The sequence below is a fragment of the Hylobates moloch genome, unplaced genomic scaffold (assembly GCF_009828535.3).
Source record: "Hylobates moloch isolate HMO894 unplaced genomic scaffold, HMol_V3 SCAFFOLD_15, whole genome shotgun sequence".
Lineage (NCBI taxonomy): Eukaryota > Metazoa > Chordata > Mammalia > Primates > Hylobatidae > Hylobates > Hylobates moloch.
Window position 1 is genome coordinate 96,198,102 of NW_026652290.1, and position 16,331 is coordinate 96,214,432.

General features: G+C 57.1%; 3 protein-coding genes across 5 annotated transcripts in view; all 3 read left to right on the forward strand.

Annotated features, from left to right (window-relative positions):
• Nucleotides 1–9,301, forward strand: TLE5 (TLE family member 5, transcriptional modulator). 2 transcript variants are annotated; one of them, XM_032176817.2, is made up of 7 exons: nt 1–184; nt 941–1,038; nt 4,429–4,492; nt 5,824–5,868; nt 6,462–6,524; nt 7,999–8,073; nt 8,153–9,301. In XM_032176817.2, exons 1-7 carry the CDS (start codon nt 158–160, stop codon nt 8,372–8,374), a joined length of 594 nt encoding a protein of 197 aa, XP_032032708.1. In that variant the 5' UTR covers nt 1–157; the 3' UTR covers nt 8,375–9,301. The 2 variants fall into 2 exon arrangements, with proteins under 2 accessions (XP_032032708.1, XP_058284070.1); XM_058428087.1 differs by having other exon boundaries at nt 8,156–9,301.
• The window catches only part of ZNF77 (zinc finger protein 77), a 263,032-nt gene that overhangs the window by 123,644 nt on the left and 123,057 nt on the right, over nt 1–16,331 (forward strand). The gene's annotated exons all lie outside the window — the stretch shown is intronic.
• TLE2 (TLE family member 2, transcriptional corepressor) overlaps nt 8,795–16,331 on the forward strand; it is a 58,058-nt gene continuing 50,521 nt past the window's right edge. Inside the window, exon 1 of the mRNA XM_058428766.1 lies at nt 8,795–8,854. Within this exon, the coding sequence (XP_058284749.1) occupies nt 8,795–8,854 (60 nt within the window). The remainder of the gene's footprint in view (nt 8,855–16,331) is intronic.

Below are 16,331 nucleotides of genomic sequence, written 5' to 3' on the forward strand. Positions count from 1 at the left end.
GGGCGCAGGAAGCGGGCGAGGCCGGGCGCGGGAGGCGGCGGCGGCCCCGGGAGCTGCCGATCGGCGCCGGGACAAAGGCGCGGCCGCCCGGCGCCCCCAGCAGCCCGAGCCGGGGCGCACAGCCGGGGCGCAGCCCGCGCCCCCCGCCGCGATTGACATGATGTTTCCACAAAGCAGGCATTCGGTAAGCGGGGCCCGTCCGGCCGGCGCCCCCACCCCGGATCCCGGCCCTAAGCCCCCGACCCCCGGCTCCCGGCCCCCCGCCCCCCCCCCCCCCCCCCCCCCCCCCCCGGCCTGCCCCCCCCCCCCAACCCGCCGGGACAGTCAGGGCCTCGGACGGCCTTGGCCTCGGGCCTGGGGCGCTCCGGAAGCCCCGCCAGGCACCTCTAGCCCGGGGATCCTTTGGGGGCCTGTGGTGGAGGGGCGATCCAAGGCGCACCCCTCCCGGAAGAGCGTGTCCCCGAGGAAGGGCGCGGGGAATCTGGGGTGGGCTCCCCCCCGGAAGATTTCGGGCACCGAGAGAGAGACCCCTCCCCCAAGGGGACTTTGCAGGGAGGAATCGCTGCCCCCCAACTTGGGGAGGGGGCGCCCTAGGGCGCGTTTCCACCCCCCTCGGATGTACACTCCCTCCCGGCGCTTTGGAGGGGCGGTAGAGGGCGCACCCTGCCCCCCATCTAGGGCGGGCCTTAAAACGCACCCCCACTGCCTGGGGGTGGCGGGGGACGGGGCGGCTCCGGGCGCACCCACCCCCTCGGCTTCCCCCGGGAGAGGCGGGGGGCAGGAAGCGCGGGTGGGGGCCGCGCCAGGGGCCGTAAACATGGGCCCAGGAAGTGGGGCAGGAGGGGGGGCGCCGCAGCTGCGCGGCCGCTCCCTCCTGGCCGGCCCTTGAAGGGGGTCCAGCCCACGCCTGGGCCTGACCCAGGCGGCCCCCTCCCTACAGGGCTCCTCGCACCTACCCCAGCAACTCAAATTCACCACCTCGGACTCCTGCGACCGCATCAAAGACGAATTTCAGCTCCTGCAAGCTCAGTATCACAGGTGAGCTGGGGGACTGGGGGTCCCTGCGTCCCGAGAATGTGAGTCCCCCCATTTCTTCTGCGCAGATGGCAAGGCTGAGGCCTGGAGAGTGGGAAAATAATATATGCTAGACTGTGACCTAATCACTTGACAGATGCTGAATTCATTTCTTTTAAACAGCCCCATTTTGTAGAGGACAAAACCGAGGCACAAAAATAAATAATTTGCCCAAAGACTCAGCTGTGTGGCTTCAGAGCCCCTCCGTCCTCCCCAATACCCCCAAGTCCTCCATTGGATAAAAGACCTTCCAACAATTGGAGTTAGGGCACGGACTCGCCGTCCCTCAACCCCCAAAACAGAAACATTTTGCAGCCTGGTCATCTCTCTCTCTTTGCCCAGTTTTGGAGAAAGGGTTCCCAGCATCCGTCAGATTCTCCAAGGTGCTTCTTCTTTCAGAAATCTCCTGGCATTTCTGAAGAGCTTGCCACGCTGCGGTATCTAAGGGGAAGGAACTATTTAGTTCTCTTACACTTAAAGAAACTTAAGCCCAGGCCAGGCGTGGTGGCTCATGCCTGTCATCCCAGCACTTTGAGAGGCGGAAGAGGGTGGATCACTTGAGGTCAGGAGTTTGAGACCAGCCTGGCCAACATGGTGAAACCGTGTCTCTACTAAAAATACATAATTAGCCGGGTGTGGTGGCGGGCGCCTGTAATCCCAGCTACTCAGGTGGCTGAGGCAGGAAACTTGCTTGAACCCGTGAGGCGAAGGTTGCAGTGAGCAGAGATGGAGCCACTGTTCTCCAGCCTGGGTAACAGGGAGACTCTGTCTCAAAAAAAAAAAAAAAAAAGAAAGAAACTTAAGCCCAGAGATGTTATTTCCTCGGGGGTGTCCGTAGCATTGAGGAAGTGGCAAGGCTGAGGTTTGCACCAGGTCTCTCTCCTGGTTTAAGGATATAGATTCTCGCCTGCCCTGCTCTGGAGGCGCACGCCGGGCCTGGGAATCTGGAGGAAGTCAGGCTATGCTCAAACCCGCGTTTGGCCTTGGGGCCCTCTCTAAACTGAAGTGTGCCCACCCCAGGAGTGTTCCTGGAAGGATCCTGGATTTCCTCCAAGTAGAAAGGGGAAGCTCGATGTTGTTGTTGCTGTTGCGAATATCCAACCTTTTTGGGTACTCCCTGTGTGCTAAAGACCGTTCGTGCCTCCTCGTGCTTCATCCTTCCTGTTGTTCGACTGTCGTACCCATTCTCAAGATGGGCAAACTGAGACACTGACAGTCGAAGGAGCTGGAGTTGGCTTTCCATGCAGGCCCCAGAAGCTTTTGTGCGGGTTCCTCGATGTGAAGGGTTGGAGACTGGCTGGTGAGCCCTGGGGCTGACCTGATTCCACAGGGAAGGGATTAGATGGCGGTCACAGTGCTGTGTGACCTCTGCTAAGCCGGAAGCCCTCTCTGAGCTTTGGGGTCTCTATCCGCTGGGCCTGGGCTTCCTGCTATCCAACAAGGGACCCTACCATATCAGAGGCACACACCGGATGTTTCAGGCATAACAGCCCCTGGGTGGCCAGATCATCCTATTTTTCAAGAAAGGCCAGAAATCCAGGGTTTGGAGTGAAACTTATTTCTTATTTTATTTTATTTTATTTTATTTTTTTGAGACAGAGTCTTGCTCTGTCTCCAGGCTGGAGTGCAGTGGCGCAATCTCGGCTCACTGCAACCTCCATCTCTGGGATTCAAGCGATTCTTCTGTTTCAGCCTCCCAAGTAGCTGGGATTACAGGCGTGCACCACCACACCCGGCTAATTTTTGTATTTTCAGTAGAGACAGGCTTTCATTATGTTGGCCAGGCTGGTCTCAAACTCTTGAGCTCAAGTGATCCACCCGCCTTGGCCTCCCAAAATGCTGGGATTACAGGCGTGAGCCACTGCACCCAGCCCTGGTTTTTTTTGTTGTTGTTGTTGTTTTTTAATGGTAGCAACAAATGCACATTTTAAAAGAAAACTAGAGAAAAATTGGTGGCGGCCAAAGCATCCCTAACCCAGCACACTCTTCTCCGGTGGAGCAAAATGCCAGGCTCCTGGGGTATCCTAAGGTCCATGTGCATTTATGAGATGCTTACTGTATGCCAGGTACTGTTTTAGAACTTTTCTTGTCTGAATTCATTGACTCTTCTGCACCCTACCCTGCGAGGTTAGTGGTACCTCACAGAGAAGGAAATGAAGCCCAGAGAGATAGTGGAGTTTGCCTAGAGTCACACAGCACGGAAGACGCAGGGCTGAGCTTTGAACCCAGTCCGAGAGGGGGTGGGGATGGCAGAAGCAGGGAAGCCACAGCCAGGTCCACAGGGCCCCTGTGCTGGGTTGGATTTAAGTAGGTTAAAGGACACCTCCCCCACCACCATCACCAGTTCTTTTCCTGGACTGGGAGGCCCTGCTGCCTGCTGTCTTGCCTCCGGCCACGACGCCCTCATGGGGGCTTTGAGAAACGCCCCACAGCTCATCCTTCCCGGGAGGGCCTGTAAGACGCTCTGGTGTCAGCCACCCGGACTGGCCAGGTGGAGTGGGAGAAATGGTGTGTTTTGTCCCAGCTAAAGAAAAAAGGCTGTTAGGAAGGACTAAGAGGGAGCTGAGGGGTCTGCCTGGGAAGCCCAGGCCCCCCATGAAGCTAGGGTCCCCTTGGGAAGTCCAGCCGGGAGCCACCTTGCAGCCCCAGACCCTCTCAGCTTCTTTGTACGTTCTATTTGGGTCTGGAAAATTTTCCCCTGTGGTTGAGGGCTTGGGCTGCTGCTTGGCTGTGTGACCTTGAGCCAGTTCCTCACCCTCTCTGGGTGTCCACTGTGTCATCTATAAAAGGAGCGTGACAATGACATTGCGGGCCTCGTCGGGATCGTGAGAGGTAAAGGCTTGTGACACTCTGAGCCAGCATTACTGTGCACCCTCTAGCTTCTGTCGTTCCTATAATGTTGCTTATTTCCCCCCAACCAGATCTGCAAGGGTGGTTTCATCACCCCCTTCTCACAGTCAGGGGCCCTGACGCTCTCCCCTCCCCCCAGCATCACAGAGAGCTCAACTCTTACCAACTTCCCTGTCCCTCAATTCAATGTCCTCAACCCCTATCAAAGTTTATGGCTTCGTTGGTGGTGGGTGGCTCACATCTGTAATCCCAAGCACTTTGGGAGGCCGAGGCAGGAGGATTGCTTGAGCCCAGGAGTTTTTGAGACCAGCCTGGGCAACATAGGGAGACCCCCGTCTCAATTAAAAAAAAAATTGTTGCTTGACCCTCTGAGAATTGGCCGATCTTGCCCTTATAGGGGTCTTGGGGCCTTGGAGCCTCAGTTTCCTCCCCTGGATAATGGAGGGTGGGGGACTCCCGCCCAGCCACCACTAACCACCCCATCTCCCCCTTGTGCGTCCTCAGCCTCAAGCTCGAATGTGACAAGTTGGCCAGTGAGAAGTCGGAGATGCAGCGTCACTATGTGATGGTAAAGTCACTCCACCCCTAGGTCCAGTGTTGGGTTGGGGGGACAGGGCCCCCCACATCCCCTCCACCACAGGCAGCTGTTCCCTAAGCCCCAGCCACCTCCCCTGGGAAGCACGAGGATTGAGGCCTGTTCTCCATTCAGCTGGCCCCTGCTGGGCTGAGCCTGCCTCGCTAGCCTGGCAGCTGGCCGAGGCAGTGGCCGAGGTGCCAAACCGCCGGGTTGCAGACCGGCCCTGCCAGGTCCCCCGGCTGTCCTTGGCAGCGGAGGAGGGAGGAGGAGGAGGCTCGCCGGCTGTGAAAGCCAACAGCCAGGAACTGACGTGGGGGAGCAGCCGAGTCCCTCCCCACCGCCAAGGTCCCAGCATCCACACGCTTAACCCCTTTGGGCCCGAGCTCAAAGAGGAAGCCTGTGGGTGGGGGTCTGAGCCCTACCCATTTCGGGGGGCTGAGGTGTGACACTGCATTGCTGCTGCCAGAATCACTTGCTCAGTTTTGTAACCGCCAGGTGGCAATTTCTGCATCAAAAATCCCCGCCCTTACCCACCCTTGGCCTGGCCCTCAAGCAGCAATGCTGGGGTCTCAGCCCAGAACCCAAATTCCCTCTGGCTCTGTGGGGGAAGCAGAGCCAGACCCTGACCCTCCCAGCCAGAAAGACAGGACTGGGGCCAGAGAGAGGGACCTAGGACCTGCCTGAGGAAGACTATATGGAGAAATGGGGCACACAGCTGGGGTCTTGCAGGATGAGTAGGAGTTCACCAGACAGAGACGCAGAAACTATGTGAAGGCCTGGGAATGAACTTGGTTTTCTCCCCCAGGGGTGACAGGGAGCCATGGGAGAGTTTAGAGCAGGGGAGGGGCAGGGTGAGATCTGAGGCTTGGGGTAGGGGTAGCTGCTGGCCCCAGAGCCAGCAGGCTTTGTTTACCCCTCACTGTTTATACCCAGGCAGGCAAACTTCCCTGGAGTTTGGGCCCACCCGCAGACAAGACATAGAAAGATACAAGATTAGGAGCCCTGGAATGCGTGTTCTCACGGTGCACACAGAGTGGGGGAGGAGCCAGGCCAGGGCTAGGGACCTAAAGTGCCCCCAGTCTCCATCCGCAGCCCCAGCGGGCCCCCTGCCCCTCTCCAGGGCTGGCTGGGATGCTGGGTGTGGGCGTCTCTCCCTCCTGCTCTTTCCCTCCCACCTGCCTCTGCTTTCTTTCCTGCCCTCAGCTGTCTCTTGCTGTCTCCCCCCTTTGTCTGTCTCTGCCACTCCCCTATCTCTTTGTCTCCGTGTCCCCCCATCCTTCCCCGCCCCCATCTCCGGCTCCCTCTCTGTCTCCCCCATACAGTACTACGAGATGTCCTATGGCTTGAACATCGAGATGCACAAACAGGTACTCCTATCTCCTCCTCCTCCTCCTCCTCCTCCTTCCCCCTCCTCCCCCTACCTCCAGCCCCCCCTTGGGCACCCCCAGGCAGGTAGCAGCCGGCCCTTGGCTGGGCACCAAGCCAGCCCGGTTATCTTGTTACCTCCTAAGCCCTACCCGAGCTCCCGCTCTCCTCCCCCCGCCTCTTTTTCAGGCCTCCCTGGGAGTGCTTCTCCCGGTGGAGGGGAGGGGCAGAGACCTTCCCCACAACCTACGGCCCCCAGCCCTCCCTACATTCCCACAAGCGCTTACTACCTGCCAGGGGCCTGAGTGGCCGAGCCCCAAGGAATGCAACCGAGGAATGTGCAGTCTGGCCTCATCCTGCACTTCCTGCACTCTAAGCTGCAGGCGACAGCCGGACTCCAGCCCCACCTTTGCCACTGACCAGCTGCCCTCGGGCCCAAACACGGCTTTGCTCATCCCACCCCGGCCAGACCTAGCCCCTCTTAGAGAGAAGCCGCAAGTGGCGGGGCTGGGCCGGGCCCCTGGCGGGCCTCCTGGGGCTAGCCTGCACCTGCCATCCGCCCAGGACTGAAGCCGGCTTCATCTGTGTGTTCCAGGCGGAGATCGTCAAAAGGCTGAACGGGATTTGTGCCCAGGTCCTGCCCTACCTCTCCCAAGAGGTAAGAGCCAGGGCCTTGGGGAGGGGTTGTGGGGGGGCCCTGCACTTGCCCAGCCCCTGTCCGCTGCAGCCATCTTGGGTGGTGTACTGGGCGCCCTAGGGCACACGCCTCCCCTCTCTGGACCTCCCTAGCTCTGGACACCAGAGCCGGCCTGCGCAGAAGAATCCCCAGGCCAGAGACACTCCAGGGGTGCAGGGGTGTGGGGGGCGGGCCTCACCCTGCTCTGGAATTCCCAGCTGGAGTGAGTCATGTCATAGGTAGAAATGTCAGATGGGCCAAAACTGCACCAGGAATGTTTTTTCCTCATCTGTCTTCCTCCTTCCACCCTCCTGAGACATCCTGCAGGCCCTGCGGGTTGCACAGGACCAAGGACTAGAGGGTGTGTTAGGGGCTGGGGGGGAAGGGGTAGCACAGGGTGGTCACACATGGACACAGCCACACAGATAGGCATGGGCACATCAACACGGGAGATACACAGATGCAGACACACACGGATACACGTGTGTGCAGACAGCACAGGGACACGCATGCAGGAATGTGCAGCTACACGTGGGCACACGTGATCCCGAGTGCACATTACCACATGCACACACCCACCCAGAGGAAACTGACGCCCAGCTCCCCTTCTCCTTTCTTGGGTTCTGAGGCTCAGGATGCGAGGCCGCCCCTCCCCAGGGCCATCCATGTAAGGCCCATCTCCTGTCCCTGCCAAGTTTACCGTCAAAAGTTTGTAATTTCCTCTTCATTCCCTGTGGGTATCTCAGGATCCTTTGGGTGCCCTGCTTTGCCCAGGGACAAGTCTTAGAAGGACTCAATGAAAGCCCTGGAGAAAAGGGCACTTGGAGCCCTTCAGAACAGAGGCTTCCTGGTAGCCAAGGCAAAAAAGGGAGATTGGTAGATTCTGGCATCTGCTAGCCACAGAGTCAGGTGTTTGGTGAGAGCTGGGGGAGGAACTGCCCTGAACCTGGGCCCATTCCCTAGCCGTCCCTGCCAGAATTCATTGGGCCCTCCCCAGCCATGGCAGGAGAAGGGCTCAATTTGGCCAGACTCAGGGCACAGTCTAGGTGCTCCTAGGATCAGGATATCCCTGTACAGTTGGGCAGGTTGTATACTGCACAAAGATTCACATCTTTCACGTCTTTGCACGTGGCTGTGCACACAGGCTAGGTCAGGATCCAGGGTTTCTCCCAGGCTCATTCAAAAGCTGTTTCCTAACTACTTAGCACAAAACCCTTTTGATCGTTTTCTGCACTTTTCCATTTGTCTCCATTGGCCAGATGAAGAGACGAGCTTGGTGAAAGGAAGCAGTTGGAGAGAGGGAGGGCGCTTTCTGATGGGGTTGAAAACCACCGGGAGGAGCAGACATGATGGCCCACTTGGTAGTGGGGCTCCGCCTGGCCTCAGGGCCATCCCCCTCTCCTCTCCCAGGATCAGGAGGAATCACCCCCTCTCCTCTTCCCCCACCCCCTTCCAGCACCAGCAGCAGGTCTTGGGAGCCATCGAGAGGGCCAAGCAGGTCACCGCTCCCGAGCTGAATTCCATCATCCGAGTGCGTATGGGGACCTGGGCGGGTGGGCGGAGGACAGGTGGGCCCCAGGCAGCTAACGTTCCCCTCCCCCGCCCTGCAGCAGCAGCTCCAAGCTCACCAGCTGTCTCAGCTGCAGGCCCTGGCGCTGCCCTTGACCCCACTGCCTGTGGGGCTGCAGCCACCTTCGCTGCCGGCGGTCAGCGCAGGCACCGGCCTCCTCTCGCTGTCCGCGCTGGGTTCCCAGGCCCACCTCTCCAAGGAAGACAAGAACGGGCACGACGGTGACACCCACCAGGAGGATGACGGCGAGAAGTCGGATTAGCAGGGGGCCGGGACGGGGAGGGTGGGAGGGGGGACAGAGGGGAGACAGAGGCACGGAGAGAAAGGAATGTTTAGCACAAGACACAGCGGAGCTCGGGATTGGCTAAACTCCCATAGTATTTATGGTGGCCGCTGGTGGAGGCCCCAGCCCAGCTTGCAGGCCACCTCTAGCTTTCTTCCTACCCCAGTCCCGGCCTCCCTCCTCCTCCCCTGCAGCCTGGGTAGGTGGATACCTGCCCTGCCACTGAGGCAAGCTAAGGCCTGGAGGGTCAGATGGGAGACCAGGTCCCAAGGGAGCAAGACCTCGAGAAGCGCGGCCCCCCCGGCCCTTCCCCCATTTTGAACACGTGTAACTGACAGTCTGCCTGGGCCCCTCGGGGCACACGCCACAGCTCTCTCACCCTGGTACTGCATGCACGCAATGCTAGCTGCCCCTTTCCCGTCCTGGGCACCCCGAGTCTCCCCCGACCCCGGGTCCCAGGTATGCTCCCACCTCCACCTGCCCCACTCGCCACCTCTGCTAGTTCCAGACGCCTCCACGCCCACCTGGTCCTCTCCCGTCACCCACAAAAGGGGGGGCACAAGGGACGAGCTTAGCTGAGCTGGGAGGAGCAGGGTGAGGGTGGGTGACCCGGGATTCCCCCTCCCCTTCCCAAATAAAGATGAGGGTACTAAAGTTGTCTTGGTTTTTATTTTATTATTATTTTTTTCTTTTTCCAGTATACTAGCTTGTCTTTTAAGAAAGGGGATATTAAAAAAAAAAAAAAAGACAAAAATGTTTTTAAAAAAAAAGCAACACCCACACCTGTGTCTGTATATAGTCAGCTTATCTTGTGTTCAGTCGTTTGATCTCTACAGAGAGAAGTGGAAAATGCTGTATCAAGGGTGGGCTTAGCTGTGCCTTTCAAATAAAGATGTGAGAAGGTTCGGTGCTGTGTCCCTGCCTCTGTGTTGTGGCTGCCCCCGGGGGAGGACGGGGTTCCTTCCAATGTGAGACACCCTCCTAGAACATCAAGAGTTCCTAGCTGTGGCCTGGTGCGGTGGCTCACGCCTGTCAGCCCAACACTTTGGGAGGCCAAGGCAGGCGGATCACTTGAGGCCAGGAGTTTGAGACCATCCTGGCCAACATGGTGAAACCCTGTCTCTACTAAAAATACAAAAAAGCTGGGCGTGGTGGCGGGCGCCTGTGATCCCAGCTACTTGGGAGGCTGAGGCAGAAGAATCACTTGAACTCAAGGAGGTTGCAGTGAGCTGAGATGGCACCACTGCACTCCAGCCTGGGCAACAAGAGTGAAACTCCATCTCAAAAAAAAAAAAATACAAAAAGTAGCCGGGCATGGTGGCGTGCACCTGTAATTCCAGCTGCTTGGGAGACTGAGACACAAGAATTGCTAGAACCCGGGAGGCAGAGGTTGCAGTGAGCTGAGATCATGCCTCTGCACTCCAGCCTGGGTGACAGATCAATACGCTGTCTCAAAAAAAAGAGTTGGTGGGTCATGCTTCTGCATTTGGCCTACCCTGCTTTGATGCCTAGCCCAGAGAGGGTGAGCTGAAGACTTCAGGTCACACAGCATGGCCCAGGTGGTTGATGTTTAGACAGGCGGTCATGGGGGCTTAAAAAGGCTAAGGGGTCCCTAAGCTAGTAAGTGGGGGAGGCTGAGGTGGGAGGATTGCCTGAGGCCGGGAGTGCAAGGACAACCTGAGCACCATAGCAGGACCCCATCTCCTAAAAAAAAAAATTTTTTTTTAATAATAAAATAAGTGAGTCAGTGGCAGAGCTGATTTCTGCACCCAAGATCTGAAGACCTAAAGGACATTCTTTTCCCTTAGAGAAAGAGGAGGCCCCAGTGCCCACACAGGTACACTTCTTTTCGGTTTTGGGTTTTTTTTTTTGTTTTGAGACAGGGTCTCACTCTGTTGCCCAGGCTAGAGTGCAGTGGTGCGATCACAGCTCACTGCAGCCTCAACTTCCCTGAGCTGGGACAGTGGCCCTCAACCTCAGCCTCCTGAGCTGGGACAGTGGGCATGCACCACCATACTCGCCTAATTTTTGTATGTATATACATACTTTTTTTTTTTTTGTAGAAATGAGGTTTCACCATGTTACCCAGGTCTCAAACTCCTGGGCTCAAGCAATCCTCCCGCCTCGGCCTCCCAAAGTGTTGGGATTACAGGCGTGAGCCCCCGTGCCCGGCCAGTATGCTCAGAACACTGACTCCCCGCTAGCTGAGCCTCCATCCTCTAAGGAACAGCCAGAAGCCCCCCCCACCCCCCACCGCCTCGCCCAAGCTGCACCAGCCCTGGGGAAGCCAGAAGGAAAGGGGATTGCCCCCAGTTTTCCCGTCTTGGCCTCAGCCCCTGGCTTCTCTGGGACTTGGGCCAAGGGAACCTGTTGCTGCCCACCCAGCAAATGGGTGATGGCCATTTCTATGCTGGAGGGACTTCACGGCGGGAGGGAGTCCAAGCTGAGGGGAGCTGACAAGGGTGGAGATGGACAGCCGACATCGGGGAAAATGTCTCATGGCCCTAAGGAGAGGGCTGAGAGTGGAGGGGACAGGACTGGCTGATCACACCAGCCTCCTGGCAGGTCCCACCCCATCTCCACTGCAGCCAAAGTGCCTCTAAAAATGCCAGTTGCAAGGGATTATCCCCTGCTGACATTTATCCTTGTTGAAACCTGAACACGTCTAGGCATACCCCTTGGCAAGGGTAAATTCTTTTTTTTCTTTTCATTTTTGAGACGGAGTCTCGCTCTGTCGCCCAGGCTGGAGTGCAGTGGCGCAATCTCAGCTCACTGCAAGCTCCGCCACCCGGGTTCACGCCATTCTCCTGCCTCAGCCTCCCAAGTAGCTGGGACTACAGGCGCCCGCCACCACACCCGGCTAATTTTTTTTTCTATTTTTAGTAGAGACAGGGTTTCACCATGTTAGCCAGGATGGTCTCGATCTCCTGACGTTGTGATCCGCCCTCCTCGGCCTCCCAAAGTGCTAGGATTACAGGCGTGAGCCACCGTGCCTGGCCGGCAAGGTTAAATTCTTACCTCTACTTCAGAAGGCCACTTGGTACCACATAATCCAACATTTCCCCTCCTGGATCCATCTCCCAACGGAAATGTCACATGAGTCCATCAAAAAGAGCCGAACAATTCGCCAGGCACAGTGGCTCACGCCTGTAATCCCAGCACTTTGGGAGGCCAAGGTGAGTGGATCACCTCAGGTCGGGAGTTCAAGACCAGCCTGGCCAACATAGTGAAACCCCGTCTCTACTAAAAATACAAAAATTAGTCGAGTGTGGTGGCAGCCCTGCAGTCCCAGCTACTTAGGAGGCTGAGGCAGGAGAATCGCTTGAACCTGGGAGGCGGAGGTTGCAGTGAGCTGAGATGGCACCACTGCACTCCAGCCTAGGTGAGAGAGTGAAGCTCCGTCTCAAACAAAACAAAACAAAACAAAACAAAACAAAACAAAACAAAAAAACAGACCTGAACAAGAGTGTTTAGAGCTGCTGTAATTTGTCATAATTGCCCCCAATCAAATAGACGGATTGTGACATGGTCACACAGTGGAATACTACACAGCCATGAAAAAAGACAGGCTGCTCCTGGTGGCTCACAACTGTAATCCCAGCACTTTGGGAAGCCAAGGTGAGAGGATCACTTCAGGCTGGGAGTTCAAGACCAGCCTGAGCAACATAGTGAGACCCCATTTCTACAAAAATATAAGAATTATGGCCAGGCGCAGTGGCTCACGCCTGTAATCCGAGCACTTTGGGAGGCCAAGGTGGGAGGATCACTTGAGGCCAGGAGTTCAAGTCCAGCCTGGCCGAGATGGCACAACCCTATCTCTACTAAAAATCCAAAAAATAGGCGTGGTGTTGTGTGCCTGTAGTCCCAGCTACTCTGGAGGCTGAGGCGGGAGGATTGCTTGAGCCCAGGAGTTTGAGGCTGCAAGGAGCCATGATCGTGCCGCTGAACTCCAGCCTGGCTAGAGAACGAGACACTGTCCTTATTAAAAAACAAAAGCAGGCCGGGCACAGTGGCTCACGCCTGTAATCCCAGCATTTTGGGAGGCCGAGGCGGGCGGATCACCTGAAGTCGGGAGTTCGAGACCACCCTGACCAACATGGAGAAACCCTGCCTCTACTAAAAATACAAAATTAGCTGGGCATGGTGGCATGCGCCTGTAATCCCAGCGACTTGGGATGCTGAGGCAGGAGAATCCCTTGAACCCGGGAGGTGGGGGTTGAAGTGAGCCGAGATCGTGCCCTTGAACTCCAGCCTGGGCAACAAGAGCAAAACTCCATCTCAAAAAAAAAAAAAAACTGTCAGTGCGAAAGGCATCAGCAAGTGTCCTAGGATGGTCCTCGGCATGGAGTGTCCAGCCTGGATTTAAATCCTGGCTCTTCCTCTCACAGCTGGTTGATTCAGGCAAGTGGCTTCACCACGATGGGGCTTAGTTTCTCTATCTGTAAAATGGGTATAATCACAGAACCAATCCTTGTTAGGAAGACCCCATTTTAATCCAAGGAAAGTGCTCACAGCAGAGGCTGGTGCATTCATTCATTCATTTTTTAATTTTTTTTTGAGACAGACTCTCGCTCTGTCTCCCAGGCTGGAGTGCAGTGGCATGATCTCGGCTCATTCAACCCCCACGTCCCGGGTTCAAGTGATTCCCCTGCCTCACCCCCCAGGTAGCTGGGACTCCAAGCGCCCGCCACCACACCCGGCTAATTTTTTTGTATTTTTAGTAGAGATGGGGTTTCACCATATTGGCCAGGGTGATCTCGAACTCCTGACCTCAGGTGATCCGCCCGCCTCGGCCTCCCGAAGTGCGAGGATTACAGGCGAGAGACACCGCAGCCCGGCCCATTCATTCATTTATGGAGACTCTACCCTGAGTCCCAGAGGCACAGCAGGGAACAAGACAGAAAGCCCCGCCCTCCTGGCTGGGGTGAACAGATAAACAAGTAAAATATACAGCGTGTCAGCGGGTGTGTCGATAGAGAAAGACTAGGCGGAGGAGAACGGGGAACTGGGAGTGTGGGTTGCGTTTTTGTGTGTGAAATCTACACACAGAAAGAACTGCAGGAATGCCAATATATCTACTTGGGGCTCCTCATCTCCGACCCTTAGGGGTGATTCGGGGCAAGTGAAGTCACGCTGTGATCTCAATTTCTGGAAAATTGTACTGAGAATTAGAACTTCTGCAAGGGCTCAAGAGTGTCAGCTAGTAATAATAATAATAACAATAATAACTATTACTGATATTGATGTTGCCGGCAGCAGAAGGATGCGTGGGGGGGGTCACAAGCCCGACACCCCCACAAGGGGTCTTCTCGGAAGAAGGGGTCCTGCCTACTCAGCCACGGCCTGGCCTGCGATCTGGGGGTCTCCCAGGCCCCCGTAGGGTTTGGGGAGGGTCCCGGGGCCCGCTGGGGGGCGGGTGGCAGGAGGCGTCCTGGGGGGCGTGCGTGCTCGGGTCCGGGAAGCCGGGGCGGGCGGAGGCGCGGGCTCCGAGCCCCCTCCCCGCAGCGGCCGCCCCGCGCTTAACGACTGCGCCGCGGGCGACCTCGGCTAATTGATCCGCTAATGGGCCCCGCGCCGCGGCCGCGCCTAATGAGGCGGAGGACGGGGGAGGGCAGGGGGAGGGGAGGGGAGAGAACAGCGGGGAGGCGGCGGTAGGGAGAGGAGGGGGAGAGGGGAAGGAGGAGGGGAGGAGAGAGAGGAGGGAGGGAGGGGGAGGGGCGTGGGGAGAAAACTGAGGGGAGGGAGGAGGGTGAGAAAATAGCAGGAAGGGAGGGGAAGAAGAATAGGAGGGTGGGGGAGAAGGAGGGAGGGAAGGGAGGAGGAGGGGGAGGAGGAGGAGAGGGAGGAGGGGGAGGCACAGCGATGCTCCCAGCTCCTTGGATGGGACCAGAGGGGAGCAGAGAGGACTGGGGTGAGCCCATATTCCTTTCTGGTTACCTCTCCCGCTCTCACACCCTGTTTCCTCTGGAAGCCCCTTCTCCAAGGCTCTCCCCTTCTCCCACCTCACCCTTCTCCCAGCCCCCCTCCCCCATTCTGAGGGACTTTCCAGCAGGTGAGGCGATCCCCTGCCCGCTGGGCCTCGATTGCCCCCATCCACACAACGGTTCTCCGTGGAGGGAGGAGAATCCCACAGGCCCGGGTGGCATGACTCTAGCGGAGGCGGGGTGGGGGGTGGGGGGGCTGTCAGGGGACTGCGGACTCTGGGGTCTGAAATCCTCCGTTTCCCCCCATCTACACCCCAAAGGGCCAGGCTGTGGCCTCCAGCAGAGGGTGGGAGCACTTACAGAATCCCCCTTCCCCATCCCCAGCCCGTGGGGGCAGCGGGGGCGAGGAAAAGGAGCGGGGAATAGGAGCTAAAGCTAGGACCCATTAGACATTCACAGTCAGGCCGGCCAGGTGCCTGCGCTGGCTGAATTGTCTGCAGCTGAGCCGTCTCCGTCCCTCTGTATGCCCTTCAGGCAGTCTTGGGGGAGAAAATAAAAGCTGCACCTGCAGTGCTGGTGGAATTAGGGACCTAGAAATGATCCCGCTCTCTGCCCATCGTGCAGATGGGAAAACTGAGGCCCACGGAGGCTCAGAACATTGCTTAAGGGCAGGAATAAGTCAGGGCTGTAGCTGAGTCTCTTGCTGGCTGCTCAGGGACCTCTTTGCCCCCCTAGGAGCAACCAGACTAATTAGGAAGGCAAAGAAATCATAAAGATAACAACAGTAATACCGGCTGTGATGTCCTGAACATCTATCACGCCTCCAGCAATGCTTGAGTGAATGCAGTGAAAATTGGATCTCTCAAAGGATTCTCTCTGAAGGAGGGGCTATTTTACAGATAAGGAAACTGAGGCTCTAAGTGGTCACAGAGCCAGGGAATCTGGATTCAAATGCAGGAAACTCAGGATCTTAACCATTTGGTTGGTTGTTTTTTGAGATGGAGTTTCACTCTTGTTGCCCAGGCTGAAGTGCAATGGTGCAATCATGGCTCACTGCAACCTCTGCCTCCCAAGATTCTCCTGCCTCAGGATTACAGGCGAGTAGCTGGGATTACAGGCGCCCGCCACCATGCCTGGTTAATTTTGTATTTTTAGTAGAGACGGGGGTGGGGGGCGGGGGGTTGTTTCACCATGTTGGCCAGGCTGGTCTCCAACTCCTGACCTCAAGTGATCTGCCCGCCTGGGCCTCCCAAAATGCTGGGATTACAGGTGTAAGCCACTGCACCCAGCCAGGATCTTAACCATTTGGTTTTAGAGAAAGAAGTTTCTGGACTCACTGACTGGTGGGGGAGGGGGAAGGACTTGAAAGACGGGGATGGCCGATTCCAGGCAGAGTTGGGGTGCAGCAGGATTGGCTGAGGCAGGGCTGACCTTGGAGGCTCACGGCCCCTGCCCCGTGTTCACTGCCTCAGTCTGACCCTTCCTGGCACCTTCTCTGTGGCTGAGAGTGTTCAGGCATGGTCCCAGGTAGGGCCTTTCCCTCTGCCTGAAACACGCTGTTCCTACTTCAGTCATCCCCATCACAATCACTTTTTCCTGCATTCTTTATTTGTATTTTTATTTTGAGACACGGTCTCACCTGGGCAACCAGGCTGAAGTTCAGTGGCGCCATCATAGCTCACTGCAGCCTCAACCTCCCGGGCTCAGGTGATCCTCCCATGTCGACCTCCTAAGTAGCCAAGACTACAGGCACACACCACCACATCCAGCTTTTTTTTTTTTTTTTTTTTTTGTAGGGACAAGGTCTTGCCATGTCGGCCAGGCTGGTCTCAAACTCCTGACCTCAAATGATCCGCTCGTCTTGGCCTCCCAAACTGCTGGGATTACAGGTGCGAGCCATGACGCAGGTCCCAGTTAGATGTTTTCTGATATAAAAGCTGCAGAGGCCAGGCGTGGCGTGGTGGCTCACGCCTGTAATCCCAGCACTTTGGGAGGCTGAAGCAGGCGGATCA

Coding starts and splice junctions, on each gene's coding strand:
- TLE5 (XM_032176817.2), top strand. CDS start 158: ATGATGTTTCCACAAAGCAGGCATTCG. Junction 5,869..6,461: donor ACATCGAGATGCACAAACAG/GTACTCCTATCT, acceptor TGTGTGTTCCAG/GCGGAGATCGTCAAAAGGCT. Junction 8,074..8,152: donor AGCTGAATTCCATCATCCGA/GTGCGTATGGGG, acceptor CCCGCCCTGCAG/CAGCAGCTCCAAGCTCACCA.